At 39.2% G+C, this 16149-nt stretch overlaps 2 protein-coding genes across 3 annotated transcripts; both read left to right on the top strand.

The window, feature by feature from the left end:
- Window positions 1-1170: 1170 nt before the first annotated feature.
- Window positions 1171-4877, top strand: pfdn5 (prefoldin 5). The gene is made up of 6 exons (XM_006807554.3): window positions 1171-1307; window positions 1553-1655; window positions 2492-2523; window positions 2641-2715; window positions 2823-2928; window positions 4580-4877. The coding sequence occupies exons 1-6, from the start codon at window positions 1242-1244 to the stop codon at window positions 4660-4662; spliced, it is 465 nt and encodes a 154-aa protein (XP_006807617.1). The 5' UTR covers window positions 1171-1241; the 3' UTR covers window positions 4663-4877.
- A 919-nt stretch (window positions 4878-5796) lies between these two features.
- On the top strand, window positions 5797-16113 carry larp4ab (La ribonucleoprotein 4Ab). 2 transcript variants are annotated; one of them, XM_006807553.3, is made up of 15 exons: window positions 5797-6388; window positions 7955-8093; window positions 9188-9413; window positions 9888-10024; window positions 10467-10570; window positions 10858-10968; window positions 11210-11263; window positions 11821-12048; window positions 12291-12394; window positions 12817-12978; window positions 13101-13152; window positions 13274-13435; window positions 13528-13646; window positions 13741-13918; window positions 14059-16113. In XM_006807553.3, exons 1-15 carry the CDS (start codon window positions 6386-6388, stop codon window positions 14425-14427), a joined length of 2148 nt encoding a protein of 715 aa, XP_006807616.1. In that variant the 5' UTR covers window positions 5797-6385; the 3' UTR covers window positions 14428-16113. The 2 variants fall into 2 exon arrangements, with proteins under 2 accessions (XP_006807616.1, XP_035771109.1); XM_035915216.2 differs by lacking the exon at window positions 5797-6388 and having other exon boundaries at window positions 7949-8093.
- The last annotated feature ends 36 nt before the right edge of the window (window positions 16114-16149 follow it).

Raw genomic sequence — 16149 nt, 5'->3', positions numbered from 1 at the left:
ATGCATGGTGTTATTTCTTTGGAATAATTTATTAGTTTTTAACAGCAGTTGGTGGATGTCCACACTTTCTGGGTGCTCTTGCAGTTTTAGTTTTATTTTGTCACGAGCACAAAAAATAAATTTTATATAGGGCCTATATCCAGCAATATTTTTCTTCTTGTTTTGGCCTGAGCAGATTGAAAGCAGATCATCTGCCTGCATCACACTCTATCCTCTGTCACACAAACCCTCTGCATACCATCCTTAACTACATACATGAATATTTTCTGTTGTCTTTCTCTTCTCCTGCTGCTTGGCAGTTCCATCTTCAAGATCCTTTGTCTGATACATCTGCCATCTCCCCTTTTCACAGGTCTAAACCATCTCAGCTTTACCTCATCAAACTGCTATTCCCTCTGTGTACTCATTACTAAATCCTGATCTCTCCCACTGAAAACTACATCTTCGATTGTCTGTGAAGGGTCTCAGTTATCCAGGTCATCGTAGTCTATGGAGCTTGGGGGGGAAAAAAAAAGCATCTGGACTTGCTTGAAGACATTTCATCTTTTATCCAAGAAGCGTCTTCAGTTCATCTTCGACTCTGCCACCTCCAATTCGGACTGCTGTGTTTTAGTCATTTCAGCTATCTCCAAACTATACATCAAAGCATGTCTCACTACCACCTTGTAAACCTTCCCTTTCACATTCGTTGATATCCTTCTGTCACAAATCACCCCGGACACTTGGCTCCACCCTGCCTGCACACTCTTCTTCACCTCTCTTGTGCACTGTCCATTGCTTCAGATGGTTGACTGCAGGTATTTAAACTTCTACTTTCACTACCTCTGCACCTCTCTGCCTCTCTCATTCACACATATGTATTCTTTCTTAGTTCTATTAACTTTTATTCCTCTTCTCTCCTGAGTATATCCTCACTTCTCCAGGCTCTTTTCCTTTCTTCCTGCTCTCACTACAGATCGGTGTCATCTGCAAACATCATAGTCCACAGAAACTCCTCCCTGACCTCATCTGTCAGTGATCACCATTGTAAACACGAAGGGGCTCAGTGCAGATCCCTGATGTTATCCCAGCTCCAACTTGAACCCATCTGTCAGCCTCACATACTTCTCCTTGAAGAGGCATAAGGAGCTGGTTCACTTCCTCACTTCTCCGCAGTGGGGCGATGTTTCAGACTAGTGACGGTCCAGCTCCATAACCCGGAAACAGCATCACTAAAGGTCTCTTAGCATCACGCTTCCAACATGGCGGTGAATCTGACAGACCTCTCCCTGCCTCAATTAGAGGGACTGAAAACCCAGCTAGACCAGGTAGTGTGCCTGGTTTGTCCGTGTGTGTGTGTGAGAGAGGAATGTGTCCTTATAAAGGGGTCTAATCAGAGCTTTAAGCGTGCTGAGAACGGGCCCGGGTATTCAGCCGGCTAGCACCACTGATGCTAACAGTGCAAACCCATTGTTGTTGATGTTGTCGGCACACCTTATCAAGTCAAGCATAAAACCATTGGTTGGTAACCGTGTGCCACTTGCTTTCTACACGTTGTTGTGTCTTTTTGCAGGAAGTTGAGTTCTTGACGTCTTCGATAGGTCAGCTCAAAGTTGTCCAGACCAAGTATGTTGAGGCAAAAGATAGCTTGAATGTCCTAAACAAAAACAATAAAGGTGAGTAATAATTTTAACTTCTGACAGCCTATTAATTCAGTGCACCTCTGGTAGATTGAAAAACATGTTTATCTCAACACTCAAGAGGCGTGAAATTGACTATATCGGCAATTACTCGTATTATTATATATTAGATGAACCGGTATTCAAATGAAATGCAAGTAGCAGCTACTACCCTGTTTATTTACTTCCCCTTTTAACCTGCCAGTTAACTGATAAATGTTATGTAGTGAGAGTGAGGAGCAGGTGGAAGAGAGCCTAGAGAGGTTTGAAAGTCAGCACAAGTGTGAATGTGAGAGAGACGGATGTAACGGTAAAGAGTATTGGAGTTTAAATGCCACAAATGTCCAGAGTTTCCAAAATGAATGCCATGTTGATGTCAGAGTAGAAAGGTCAGACTGCTTTGAGCTACTGGAAGAACAACAGCAACTCAAATAACCACTCTTAATAACTAAGGTCTAAGACATTCATCCGACGTCCTCTATTAGAAATCAACTACACATCCTGGATTATAGTGTACATGACTGAGTTTGTGGATATTACCCCTTTTGCAGTTTCAACAAAACAAAAAAGCAAGAGCAAAACACAGAAGGGCTGAGGCACTGATCTGAGCTCATATGTACGACATCAGCTTTGCTGACACAGCGTCACACTCTAATGATATAACCAGTCATCACATTAAAAATGACACTTGTTACAACCTTATTAGTTCTTATGACACCCCCCACGACCATTTCTGGCCAAAAACAGAATTCTGCTTTTTCAGTAATGTTTGCTGGAAATCTGTGGCTTAATTTGATTTATTATTACCTCCTCCTTCCTCCTCTCTCATATAGGAAAAGAACTCCTTGTGCCTCTTACCAGTTCTGTATCCTTTTGTTTGCACTGGACAGTAAGTGTTTTGCTGTGTTGTATGATGTGCTTTAAATTACGCCATGGTTATCTTGAGCTATGCATGTTTGTCCTTGACATTCCTGTTACTCAGATGTATGTCCCTGGGACATTAAATGATGTGGAACACGTTTTAGTGGATGTGGGGACAGGATACTATGTTGAAAAGGTAAAAAAAAAAAATTGCAATTTGAAAAGCCATGAATGGATTATAGTGAAACAAAATGTTTAAATGTGTTTGAGTTGTGTTGAGATTTCTCCTTTATGTCTCTGCAGAACGTGGAAGACTCAAAGGCATTCTTTAAGCGCAAAATAGACTTCCTCACAAAGCAGATAGAGAAAATTCAGCCGGCCCTACAAGAAAAACATGCCATGAAACAAGGTAACTTCCTTATCTCAGTGCACCATCATTCCATGTGACATTATACTGGTTGATATTAAGCACTGTATGAGTCAGAATTCTGGCTGGGTTGAAGGGGGATGAATTACTTATTTTATTCAATGACATGCATGTTTCTGTACTTTTTATTTGTTGTTTTCTTCAATTAAAAGGAAATTATCCTAAAAATTAGACGACAGCAATTATGATTATTTTCACCACGTTAATGTCGACTCTTTTTGAATGGATCGAACCTCAGTCTTGAAACTTTACCTTCATTTTGATCTCATCGACAAAGCTTCATGTGTGTATCTTGCAGAGTTGTGATACTGTTGTGGTGACAGATTGTGCCAAATAACAACCAAATTACTCATAGTGCCTTTGCAGTTGTTCCTGGTACAGAAGGTATCTTTATAAACACATTTTATCATCATTGACAAAAACACAGACTTACAAGGTGAAGATGATATCAGCTAAAAATCCATGTCCACTCATGTAATGTGTTGTCCATTGGATAATAAGTTTGCAATGCAACATAACTCCCCCGCATCTTCACTGTGTCTGTGCCAGGCATCATACTCGTCCTCATTCTGTCTGTTTGTTTTTTTTAGTTCATTTAGCCTTGGCTTTTTTACCGTACAGTTTTTGTTTTATACACTAAAGAGTAGTAAACTAAATACTTAAGTAGCTTTCAGCATAGCTAGCTAATATGAATTTTGATGAATTAACCTATAAAGATGACATTTGATGACCTCTCCTGTACCCTCAACCTAGTACACTAATGCTGGGTGATTTAACCCATGTGTAAGTTATATAAAACAGCATGTTATTGTTGTTGGGTTAGTAACGACTTTACACCTTGGCATTTATCAATGAAGATGTGGTTCAACAACCATTAGAATAGTATTCGGGTTTATCCAGGGTAACTAGGGGCAGAAACCCCCTCACTAACTTTTGATTCAAACACACTCATTTTGTTCTAATAGGAATTAAATATGAGAGAAACCACTCAGGAAAGAGTTTCAAGGGTTATTCTGAGTAAGCTATGAAGGGTAATAGAGCTAAAATACAATAAAAGTTGTTCATCAAATCACCTGAGTGAATAGTTCAAATGTGAAGAAAAGCAATGTTTTCAGCCTCTCCCATCCAACAGGAACAGCATGCTAAATTAAGAAACAGCTCAACTGAAAGTCATTTGTATGCTTATGAACTGCCCAATCTTTAAATTTGGCACATTTCCTGCCCCTCCCTGCTGTCTGTATTGCAATGCGATTCTTGCACTACACAGGGGTGAGTCTAAGGAGGGGCCAAATGTCACTTTAGTGACTATTCTTTGGGATTTGGATAATATAAATTATTAATCTAGCAGGAATTTTATGTATATTCTTATTGATTAAACTAGCAATATATAAAGAAACTAAATATGCTTTTTCTGGGACAGCAAATGTTTGATCAGTGGACTTATGAACCATGACTGTTTGTTTTTTTTTTATGAAGCCAAGTATTGAGTCTTTAACATTAAAGAATAACAGTAATTTCCAGTGTCCATGCCATTACAAAAGATGGATATGAGTGCATATCGGAAAATGTTATGTTATGTAATGTAATCGATAGCAGCGTTGGATTTATATTATACTTGTCTTCTTTTTTGCAGCTGTAATTGAAGTAATGAACATGAAGATCCAGCAGTTACAACAGAGCCAACAATCCTCGCAAATGGGGACCACCAAGGCATAATAAGAACAGCTGTTTGAACTCCTTATGAGCGGGAGGATTTTTTTAGTTTGTGTTGAGAAAACATGCTTCAATCTGACGAGCACAAACCTTGTTTCAAGTATATTACAAGTAGCCTGTTGTTATTGTAAAGCAGCCATATGCGCTTGGTCAATTTTAAATTAAATTGGGTGTCCAGCATGTTTGATTATTAAAGAGGTCACTGTGGATTCAATGAACATTCAAGTGTTTGTGTTATTGTGTTTATCAGTGAAAGTTAATAAGGACAGCTGTTTTGTTTGTAAGACTGAACATTGTAAAAATGCACTACTGGACTCTACTTTACTTACAAGACGCTGCACTCCCACTCCCATGTTTTTATTTATTTTGGTTAATTAAATTCACAGGGGCTGCGCCATCCTTTCTGACTTGTTTAGCTGGGGTTTAGAAGGGGTTGAGTTAGAATGAAGCTTGCAGGGCTTTAAAAGGCAGACAGTGATCATTGTTTCTGTGTTGCAGTGTTTCAGGTGTTAGCAGGGATTCTGACTTATTGCACAGGTTGGGTAATCAGCAATCCACTAATCACATAGTGTTGTGTAAATTGTGTTGCTTTTGAAAGACTGTGGTAAACGAACTCCCTGTAATAAGTTTGACTGAGGTAAATCTCAAAAACAGTGACCTCTACAGGACATTTTGACTGTTTCAGAGTAAACTACAGCTTCTCCCGACGGCCATGTGCTTAGCTTCACAAAGTGATCATGAGACTTTGACCCCTTCAGGCTGACGGTGGGCAGGGCCATACTTAAATTGCAAGGTCACTGTAGAAGGCCACAATTGCCCTAAAAAAATAGTAATGTGACATCATTAAATAAAATTGGAACTAGCTTATTAAATGTTAAATTAAATGAATCGATAACTTATTTATATTGATTAATTATTTCACTCTGTAATTAATAGCAGTTTTCTAATTTTGTCACTCCTCCACAGTTCTCTGATTCAATTTGCAGATTTAATCAGCCAAAAGTGAAATCACATGTGCGGGTTTTATGAGAGCTGCGCTGATTCAATCGACATGATTTCATCAGTATTGTCGTGCTGGAGCAGCACCGGATCAAGTCCCACCCACCAATTACTGTTTAGGTGAACTTCGCCCGGTGACCCAGTTTTGTCCGAACTGCATGCTGTCACACTTCACATTTTAAAACCTCTCCTTGCTTTTACTTTTCCTACTGCGACAACTCAAACGTATTGGACTGCGTCTTTTCAAAGCTAATTCAAGGCTGTTTGGCAGTACTCGGTTTCCTGAGGTCACCGATGGTTGCTATGCTGCGCTGCTGTTGCCGTGGAGGCGGAGTGCAGCCTGTCGGGACGGTCGGTTGAAGATAGAGGACGTAACTGTCACATGCTGGAGGAGCGTAGCGAAGTTTATCTGCGGGATGAGGATCTGAATGGAAGAAATTCATGAGTAAAATGGATAGTGCTTGTTGAAAAAAGTATAGCGAAAAAAGTTTTCGGTGTCTTAAAGATAACAGATCTCAAAGTTGTCGTGCGCGCGGACGTGCCTTTGGAACTGGAGCGCGAGCTGTCGTTTAACCGTACTGCCGCAGTTGTTGGAAGAGACGTTAATTAAACGTAGACACCAAGATCAGCAACTTCGACTTACGATATTTAATAGCAAACTTTGCACGACAATTGAACTATCGGTTCCCCGCGACTGACGAGGACCTACGGAGAAGATCAAATCAGCATGGTGAGTTTTGACGAGGCCTTATTGCTAGCTAACGAGCAGCAACCTGTTTGCTTCCTTTCTCTCGTTTCACACACGCGTGCTGTGTGAAGTTTCTCAGATACTTGTGTGCTTTTTCTTTGATTACACTACACTTTGTCTTTACGTTTCTCATTCCACACAAGCACCTCTCTTGCATTATTTTAACCTGTCAAACACATTAGCTTAGTTTAGCAGTACGAAGTGTAGCCGGTGTCGTGTGCGGGTAAGACGAGAGCGAGTTAGCGAAACATGGTGGTGTCACTTGTTACATATGGCAACGTTACGGTAGGACACCAACCAAAGACCCGATTCGGCAAACACGTATTTACGAACTCGTTGACTTGGTGTTGCTGCTTTACGAGTTACACTCGGTGTGCGTTTTAAAGTTGGATTACACGTGTAGTAAATATGGCACGTGATTTGTGTTAAACGTTAGCACCACTGTAGCTGAATAGCCCGTGATAAAGGTCATAGCCCTATGCGACGTTCATTATGAAAATATAAGAACACGTACAGCAGGGGTAATGATGATCGATGACACCCATTTTAACCAGAGGGAGACTTATTTAAGCGAACTTTAAATGAACACAGTAAATATCACTTCGTGTTTGAAAGCGCTCGGGCACGTCGGTGCCATGTGCTCTTCTCGACCCTCAAAGTACTTCTAGTGTTTCACTGTAAACCCAGACCTGCTGCTTTTGTAATACAGTGTGGGATAGCAGATTGGATTGAAAATAAGATTCTAGTAGTGTGTAGCTGCTCTAAATATTGCACACTCGAGATTTTACAATGGATGACAGGTCAAACTGCCTTATTCGAGTCATGCTGCCTTGAGGCGGGTCTGCGCCATGTACGGGTGCATGTGAGCGACTGAGAGGCGGAACAATGGTGATAAGCAAGCCAATGAAAATTCAGCTGGCGCTTACGTGCGTATGCGTGTCAAAGCTTTAGTAGTACTACTTCAGGGCTCCGGTGAATGTGTGTGAAGAGTCGACACATTTGCAAAGCTGGATTAAAGGATCGCTAATGAACAGAGTTCATCCATTGGATTGGCTCTGATGTATAATGCTAAATTAGCTTTGAATGTCTATTTAGGATCTTGACTGACCTGTCTTGTTGGTTGACTTGACATATAGCACACAAATGTTTTTTTGACACACGAGACTCATCATGACTCATTTATTTATTTTTAAACTCCAGTACATATATTAAAAAATATCAAATCAAAAATATGAATTAAGACCACAGTGCAGTAAGTACAACACTAAAGTAATCTCTTTATTCAGTAATATACATGTTTTCACACTATACAAGGCTGTACACAATCTCTCATTTAAAAAAAAAAAAAAAATTCCATTTACTCTTGCTACAATTCTTCCAGTCTTACTTTCACTCCACTTTGAGTGACATATTTGAATACCACTTTCTTATGATTGATGCATGTTTCTCAGAAATTAGTTGCTGACCTACCAACTGTATGCAATTATGTTAAAGTGTAATTTTTGAAGGAAAAAGCTGTTTATTCTGTCTCTTTTTATGATCATGCAGGTTACCACAAAGGGAGCGGGCCTGAACCCCAATGCCAAAGTGTGGCAGGAGATCCCTGCCCAACAGAGTGAGAGTCCTGAGGAGATGGACAATGCTCCATGGCTCAATACCTGCCCTCCTCCTGCTGAAATGACCGAAGGTATGTTTGTAGGGAAGAAAAAGTTAGTTCCTCTTATATGGTACTACACTAAAACCAAACGTTCTCACTTGCTCTGGTACAGTGTTAAAAAATAGGGAGTTAATGTGTGGCAAGTATAGACATGTGTAGTAAAATTATAGATAGACATGGTATGAGGAAATGGTTGAGGTTGCTTCTCTTGTCCATGGGAGTATGCAGTAAATGCAAACATGACAAACCTTGTTTTGTGTATTATAGTATCAACAGTTATGACATAAATGTTGCACAGTGAGGATTGAATGAATTAAGTGTTCAGGTTCACTAAACTGAAAATGCTGACCAAACAGTAGGACCTGAGTGCAACAAAAGTTGGTGGTTTTTCATGAATGAGATTGAGGGTTTTCTGTTAGTGTGCTCCTGTATTTATCAGGTTCATATTGTTTAGCAAAGTTTGGTCTTGCAGTTTTGTGTTGAAGGCCAATGAAGTTTTGCTTTGTTTTTATTCCCCACCCCCCTGGAAGACACATGAAGGTTGAGTTCTGTATTGTCCATGACACTTCTCAAGCAGACAGAGAAACAGTCATTTCCTTTAATAAGCCCTTTGGCAAGTCTGAAACACTGGCCCATCTAATTTCATCACTTAGATTGTGCAAGTGGTACTCTGTCATTTTAAGAAGACAGATATTGTGTCGCTGATGCTTTGACTCATTTATACGTATTGATTACTGTACCGATTGTCATCACCCATTTTTCTGTAGCCTTTTCTGCTAAAGTCTTATAATCAGATGTTTGAATTTCACTGGCAGTTGATCCACAATTTGGAGTTCACGTATTCACATGTCATTTTACATGCATGTAGTTGAACTAATTGGAAATCTCTTGGATTTTTTGCCTATCTCTCATTTCAATGTTAAGGGGCCGCAGGGTTATAGTTTATAGCCCGTTATAGTTTCAGTGTAGTCCTCAAAAAAATCTATCTCCATAGGATGAAGCCTTGCACTTGTAATATTTGAAATAATGAAACATTTTTAGTGAGATTGCACAAAGGTGCACTCAGTCCTGTTGTGTACTGCTTTATTGAATGTGACACTTATCACTTGGCTGTTTTCTCTTAGATTACTCAGATGTTCCCTCTTCAGGAGGTAAAGGATACTACAGTGAAAACGTGGACAGCACTGCTGAGTATACCCCTGTGAATGACATCAGTCCGTCTGACCAGGGGTTTTTAGGCTTTGACCCACAGTGTGAATCCACCATAGATAATGCATCTGAGGTGCAGGCGATGTCCGAAGAGAGTTTGAGACAGTCTTTAAAGGAACGTCTTGAGTTCTTCTTTTCTAGGTGAGTTGTGTATAATGTATTGTTGCCTTAATGGGACAGCAGTAATTACTGAATTTACTTTGTTTCATAACTGTAAGAAGCCATTTAACTTTTAATTGGAGTATATTCTTATATTGAGTCATTGGTGTCTGAAGTTTCTAATTTGGCTTAACTGTGGTTTTCATCTTGATTCAGCTGCACAAACAATGATTCAGGCTGGTAGTGATTTAATGTTCTGAAATGTCTTAGTATTTGCAAACTCTGTGCTTATTGAACAAAACTTCTTTTAAAAATTATTTTATAGTGACGTGTTAAATTGGACAATGTCTAACACAAAAGTGCTTAATAAATGGCTTTCCTACACTAATGTAAATGATTTAACATAAACCCCACCACCATCATCATTTTGGTTGTTAAAAGGTTGATGTTTGTGTTTTACTATTACTGCAAAGAAAAAGCTGTAACTCAGAGAGACCAATGTTTTGGGTATTGCAGAGAGAATCTTTCAAAGGACCTCTACTTGATATCCCAGATGGATGGTGATCAGTTTGTTCCCATTTGGACACTTGCTTGTATGGAGAACATTAAAGCTCTTACCACTGACATGGACCTCATTCTGGATGTACTGCGAGGTACAAGTGCTTCTGTTTGTCTTTGTTTCACATAGACAAGCTGATACTTTTAAGAGTTTTGAACTCTAATAGTTCTTAAACTGCTACCTGCTCCGGCTTTATCAAATATAGAAGATTTAATGTAAGACTTTTTATTTATTAGGTAAATGCAATTACCTAGTTTACTACTTAAAGTGCCCATTGTTACTTTTTAAAAAGTAATGCATTACATACTTGAAATAATTTGTTTCATTACACTTCATTACATTACTTTTGTTTTACTCTTAGTGTGTGGTTAATTTACCACATAAATAAGATTATTCACAGTGTCTACCAACTTTAAATTGGCTACAGTGGAGCAAAAGTCTTTCATAGCTATTACATAAATGGTATATGTCAGTTGTCTTCAGCTGCACTGCGAAGATTTAGGAAAATAATTTTTAAATTATTTTTTTTTAATAAGCCTCCCCCATGGTGCAAGTTGATGAAACTGGGAAGAAGGTTCGACCAAACCACAGTCGCTGCATCATTATTCTAAGAGAAGTGCCGGAGACGACCCCAGTTGAGGTAAAGATGACTCCTACATGCTAATAAAATATTGCTCTGTAACCCCAGACTGTCTGACTGAATAGTAAAATCTACAAACGAGGGCTGCAAACTGATTGTGCTTGCATAAATTGTGATAACTATTGTCAAGTCAGCTTTAGATGATTAAAATTTTGTGTGGTAGTGTGTATGCTGTAGCTTAGTGATAGCTCTTTTTCTTTTCGCTCAGACTTTGCATGCTGACTTGTGGAGAGTGATGGAATGGTCTGTTTTAGGTCAAAATGTTTCATGTTGTGTTCCTCTCACAGGAAGTAGAGGCTCTTTTTAAGAGCGAACACTGCCCGAAACTGTTAAGTGTTGAGTTTGCGCACAACAGCAACTGGTACATAACTTTTCAGTCAGACATGGATGCACTACAGGTACGTCCCCTTATGAATTACCACAAGCTACTTTTACTTATTTTTAAACTGGTTGTACAACTTTAGGTGTATACAACCAGTTAAATATTCTATTATTACCTGGCATATTTAACTTAAAATTGCTAAATCTCACTACCTAGCAGATGCAGTACTTTCTGATCTTTTCATGTTTCACTAAGGTTCTGCATTAAAGGGGCATTTCTACCACATTTTCTTTACTGTTTTCTTTTCTTGCCCTCAGGCTTACAGATACCTAAGAGAGGAAGTTAAAATGTTCCAAGGGAAACCAATCATGGTGAGTAACCCATGTTTTTATTTCTACCTCAGTCACTGCTTGTTATAGGTTTATAGATGTATGGAGCCTGCTACACTTTGTGTTCCACTTGATAAGCAAGAATGGGGATTTTTATTTATTTATTTATTTTTAGGACTTTTAAAAAAAGATTTTCTATCAGTGATATTTTTGCTGGACTTTGTTATGACATCGTGTGCCCTGCTGTTTTATCTGATGGAGCAAATGACACAGTGATTTGTTGATGGTCCTGTTTAAGCCCCAGTGATGATCAGTATCGCGCTTGGAAGGACCCATATGCACTGTGGCTGGCTGGGTGGAAACTTTCACTAGCTTTCTTAAAATCTGTCTGTTTCTATGCTGTTCCTCTCTCCCTTATTTTTCTTTTATACTCCTTCCCCTCCTCCCCCTCCTCAAAACCTTTCTTTCCTCCTAGTCGGTGCAGTTTTTATGGCCTAATGACCGTGAGATTATGAGATCTGAGGGGACTAAGGACAGTAGAGCTATATGGGTCCTGTGGAAATGTTGTATCGATATTGATTCTCTCATTTTCCCTGCAGGCCCGCATTAAGGCCATTAATACATTCTTTGGCAAGAATGGCTTCTGTAGTGTCCAGGATTCAGGTGTGTACAGTCAACATGCTCCGCTGCAGGCCCCGTATGACTCAAGTGCTCCAGTGTACATGCAGTCGATGTACAGCCCTCAGCAGCAATACCCTGTTTATCCTATTGTGTCTCCCTCCTGGAATCCTCAGCCATCAAACATGCCTTATTTCGAAACACCGCTGGTGAGAACCTTAATATACTATTCAGAATGTCCCTTAAAGCTGCTATGTTATTTATTTTAATGTTTTTAATGCTGTTCAAATTAATGGCAGTCTCCATTGTAACTAATATTTATAACCTCTGTAAACTCAAAGTTAATATTAGAGTATCAGAGGGTTTTTTTTTTTTTTTTTTTTGTTTGTTTGTCTTTGGGGGTTTTTTTAGTTACATTTGTAATGATTTTTTTCTGTTTGGTGATATGCAGGCACCTTTCCCCAACAGTGGATATATGAATGGTTACAGCAGTTCCGGGAACTACAAAGCTAACTCAAGCTCCATCAACACACATGCTGCTATGACCAGGAACCGGTATGTACAGTTATGATACAAACTTTTAGTTTATTAGATCAATGCAGACTTGACGTTACCATCAGGTGCTGGCAGTGTTTGTTGTAAGCTTTAATTTAAGTAATTAAGGACTTTGAACTTGGTAAAATACTTTCTGCGGATGGTAATGCTAGCATTAACGTAACTGGAACGCAGTTTGGTACCAGTCCTTCCGGAGTCCATTATTTTGCTTCAGGACTGAAACTTTTTTCTTTAAAAAAAAAAAAAAGAGTACTCTGTTTCCTCTGTTATTGTCATTTGCAAACCAATAAAGATGAGCTTTCTTGCATTGCTCTTATGTTCACTCTTTGTTAATAAAACGTGTACAATCCTGTCAAACTGTGCTTTTGTGGTAGCGCTTGATTTCTGTAGTAAAACTTGTAATTATTTTTGTGTGCACCTAGAAATCATTTAAAAGGTCATCCCAGGCCTGGAGATGTGCACTCTTCTTTTGCTCCAAGGAACCAGTTGGATGGTGTGTCTGGTCCACAGGTCCTGCAAACACAACAGCTGATCTCTCTGGCCTCCTTCAACCTTAAAGATGTGAGCGGGTCTGGACGGGGCAGGTGAGTTAGTATTATCCTACACTTACCCCTGTTAACACTAAAACGATTTCCAATCTGATGTGGCAGTCTAATGGTATGTTGTTGTTGTTTTGTTTTGTTTTTTGTTTGTTTGTTTTTTATAGAAGAGGCCCCAGTAGAAGCACAAGGAGAAAAAGGGAAGATGAGCAGGCAACGGTCAGTTGGTTTCCTCTTTTCGTGCTCTTTATTTAAGAAGTTGACTGCCGGGACTGTGTCCTACAGTGTCTTGGTGTGCTGCTTTTTAATATATTGAATTTTATTTCTTCATTCAATGTAGAAGCCCGTCCCTGTACCGGAGGCCAAGGCATCGCATCCAAAGTTTGACCTGGCAGCCTCCAATTTTCCACCTCTGCCAGGATCTGTGGTCAGTATGCAGGAGGAAAGTGTTCCTGAGATGCGCCTTTCTGATATTGTGCGTGGCCTGAAGGTGACAAACAAGGTGAATATGTTGCCTCTCCTGCTGCTTTCTATCCTTAAGACTCTTTACAAAACAAGGTAAAATATAATGCATAAATTTAATTGTCATTACAGTCTGTCAGCAAAGATGTTCCCACAAACATCGCAGAAGGTCCTGTAAACAAACCTGATCCTGTAATTCCACCTAAACCTGCTGTTGTGTCCACACAAACAACCACTCCACCAGTCTCAAGGTAACCTTTGCTTCAGGCTAATACATCAGTGAATAACAAAGGTATTAAGTCTTCAACAGTTCACTTATCCCTTACTTTTTTTGTATACATTTAGTGATTCTCTTGTAGTAAAGGAAGAGGATAAAACTGAAGCTCCTGTAACAAAGGAAAATGTCTCCTCGTCCACACAAGCTCACACACAATCACCGTCAGAACATGCTCCCTCCACCTGCAGCCAGGCTCTTTCTACCGAAACCTCTTCATCGCCTCCCACATCCCCAACATCAGAACCGGTAAGGACTTCTTTTGTGCTGATTATTACATTATATTGTCTTGTAACATCAGCTTACAACTCCCCAAACTCAGCGTGTTTTGTCATCTTGGGTTTTTTGTTTTAATTTTTCTAAACTGTGGTTCCCTGTTCTTTCACCAGGGTCTAAAAAAGCTCAGTTATGCAGAGGTGTGCCAGAAGCTGGCCAAAGAACCGCTGCCAGCACAGATGCCCTCTCCCTCCACTCCCACCTCTTCAGACAGCCAACCCCTGCAAGAGCTCAAGGTAAACAGGGTGGAGGAGCCTCGTCCCAATGGCCGACAAACTGCAGAGAAACGTGGAGATAAACGGCCTCCTCGGCAACCACTGCGCTCCTTCAGAGGGGGAAGTGGCCAAGCCAGAGTCCGAGAGCCAGGGCAGAAGATTCGGGAACATCAGAAGGGCCTGAACACTGGGAAACGATTTTCACCACAGCGGGCAGCCAGACGCAGTGGCAAAGAACAGAATATCCCTCCAAGTTCACCAAAGTAACCAAAGGGTGGAGAAAAATGAACTGAAAACAGAAAAGAATATATGTACATATGTAATATATAAAGACAGATGCCTATATTTCATTTCATGAGTTCGTCACATCTCTTTAGAGATGCTGAACTTTGCTGAAAGTAGTGTCACGATATGATATGAGAATATCCCTGTACATTTGTTGAATTTGTGGCATCTACATCTGTGGTTTAGAAAATATGAGACCTTGTATCTCTTTTTTTTAAACATGTAATTAACAAGTAATCTGAAAAACTAGTATCTATTGTCAGTTATCCATGGACTTGACGTGTTCAGCTTTAGAGTGGGTTGAACTTTTGAAAGGTAAGAGTAGCAATATTTGTAGAAATGTTTGTAGACACTTGTTCTACGACTAGTGAATCTTGTCTTGAACTTATAATACTTGTTGGGTTTTGTGTTTTGCAATAATTTTCCTTTGTGGCGCAAATATTGGATCAATACCGCTAACATTGGAATAAGTGGAGCAGATCTGCTTATGTCATTTTTACTAGACTTTACAAAACTTTCTTTTTTCATAAATTATAAATATCGAATTATTCTATCAGTGCTAATGGTTGGTGGATGTAGGCAGGAAAGTGTTTGACCAGATCTTGGTAATGTTGGCATCTGCTTTGTAAAGTACAACTAAAAAGGGTTTGTTTGTTTGTTTTCAGCTAACTTTGGTTTCTATTTCACAAAACCAGTGTACACTGGGATTAGGTAAATAATCCAGTTAACTAGGTCATTGTAGTAATTTGGTGTTTGTGGTTCCTTCATAGTTTCAGATTGTTGAAGTGGAACAGTCATGCTGACTCAAGTCTTCGTCAGTGAACCCTCTTTACTGCTAAAATATTATGAATGGCCTGAGGGACAGGGAGCAGAAATTTTCCCCTCAATGTTGAATGTTTTCACTGCTTGATTTCAAAAGTAGCATTTTTATTGCTTGAATCACACGTGCTATCAAAATGATGAATGTAGCTGTGGATCTCAAACCATTTTTTTATTTTATTTTTTTTAATGATTTTAACATGTATGTGGTTTTGTGTATGCAAATTCAGTTTTCGTTTGTCCACATGGTAGTGTATTTTATGTTGTTAGCGTTGACTACATGTTATTCGGTGTTTGTAATGTTGATGAATTGGTGTGTAGACTAATGTTTATTAGCGGTTAGGTTCTGATCTGTAATGCAGCTTGTGGCTTGACAATGAATATCTTTCAGTTACAAATGACAGAAGGGTATTGGGATGGATTTTTCAATTTGTACTTAGATTTTCTTAAATATGGTTAAAAGAGATGAGCAATTTAAGATAGAATTCAGATGTTAACAGGGAATTTACAAAACAGGCTGTACACTGTAGTAATCAGTAGTTTATACTGGGTTTTTTGTTTTGTTTTTAAAGTGTGCAGCTGACTGACACTGCTTGTGTTTTAGACTATAAGGAGTTATCAAACCAAACTCCGAGTGCCTTAATGGGATTTAATTTCATTATAAAAATGCTGTAAAGGGTGTAAACTTGTCATAATTAACGTGATAAAGTTCACAAAACCACCTCATTTTGAGGCAACAAAAGTTTCAGTTCATTCTGTAGGACTTGCCCTGTGTGCATTTTATTTTTAACTTACCAAAACAATTTCAATCCTGATTTTTTTTTTTAATTATTAAATGGGCTGGACATTTTTCGGAGTACATTGGTTTATACGCTGAGTTATAGT

Source organism: Neolamprologus brichardi, chromosome 5, assembly GCF_056152115.1.
Source record: "Neolamprologus brichardi isolate AB-2024 chromosome 5, ASM5615211v1, whole genome shotgun sequence".
NCBI classification, from domain to species: domain Eukaryota; kingdom Metazoa; phylum Chordata; class Actinopteri; order Cichliformes; family Cichlidae; genus Neolamprologus; species Neolamprologus brichardi.
Note: the sequence above shows the minus strand (reverse complement) of the source record. Positions and strands in the feature narration are given on the sequence as shown.

What these genes read in the sequence shown, in the direction of transcription:
- pfdn5 (XM_006807554.3), top strand. Translation starts at nt 1,242, where the DNA reads ATGGCGGTGAATCTGACAGACCTCTCCCTGCCTCAATTAGAGGGACTG. An exon ending in CCTAAACAAAAACAATAAAG is followed by an intron (nt 1,656 to 2,491) that starts GTGAGTAATAAT and finishes TCTCTCATATAG; the next exon opens with GAAAAGAACTCCTTGTGCCT. An exon ending in TTGTGCCTCTTACCAGTTCT is followed by an intron (nt 2,524 to 2,640) that starts GTATCCTTTTGT and finishes CCTGTTACTCAG; the next exon opens with ATGTATGTCCCTGGGACATT.
- larp4ab (XM_035915216.2), top strand. Translation starts at nt 7,949, where the DNA reads ATGCAGGTTACCACAAAGGGAGCGGGCCTGAACCCCAATGCCAAAGTG. An exon ending in TCCTGCTGAAATGACCGAAG is followed by an intron (nt 8,094 to 9,187) that starts GTATGTTTGTAG and finishes GTTTTCTCTTAG; the next exon opens with ATTACTCAGATGTTCCCTCT. An exon ending in CATCCCCAACATCAGAACCG is followed by an intron (nt 13,919 to 14,058) that starts GTAAGGACTTCT and finishes TTCTTTCACCAG; the next exon opens with GGTCTAAAAAAGCTCAGTTA.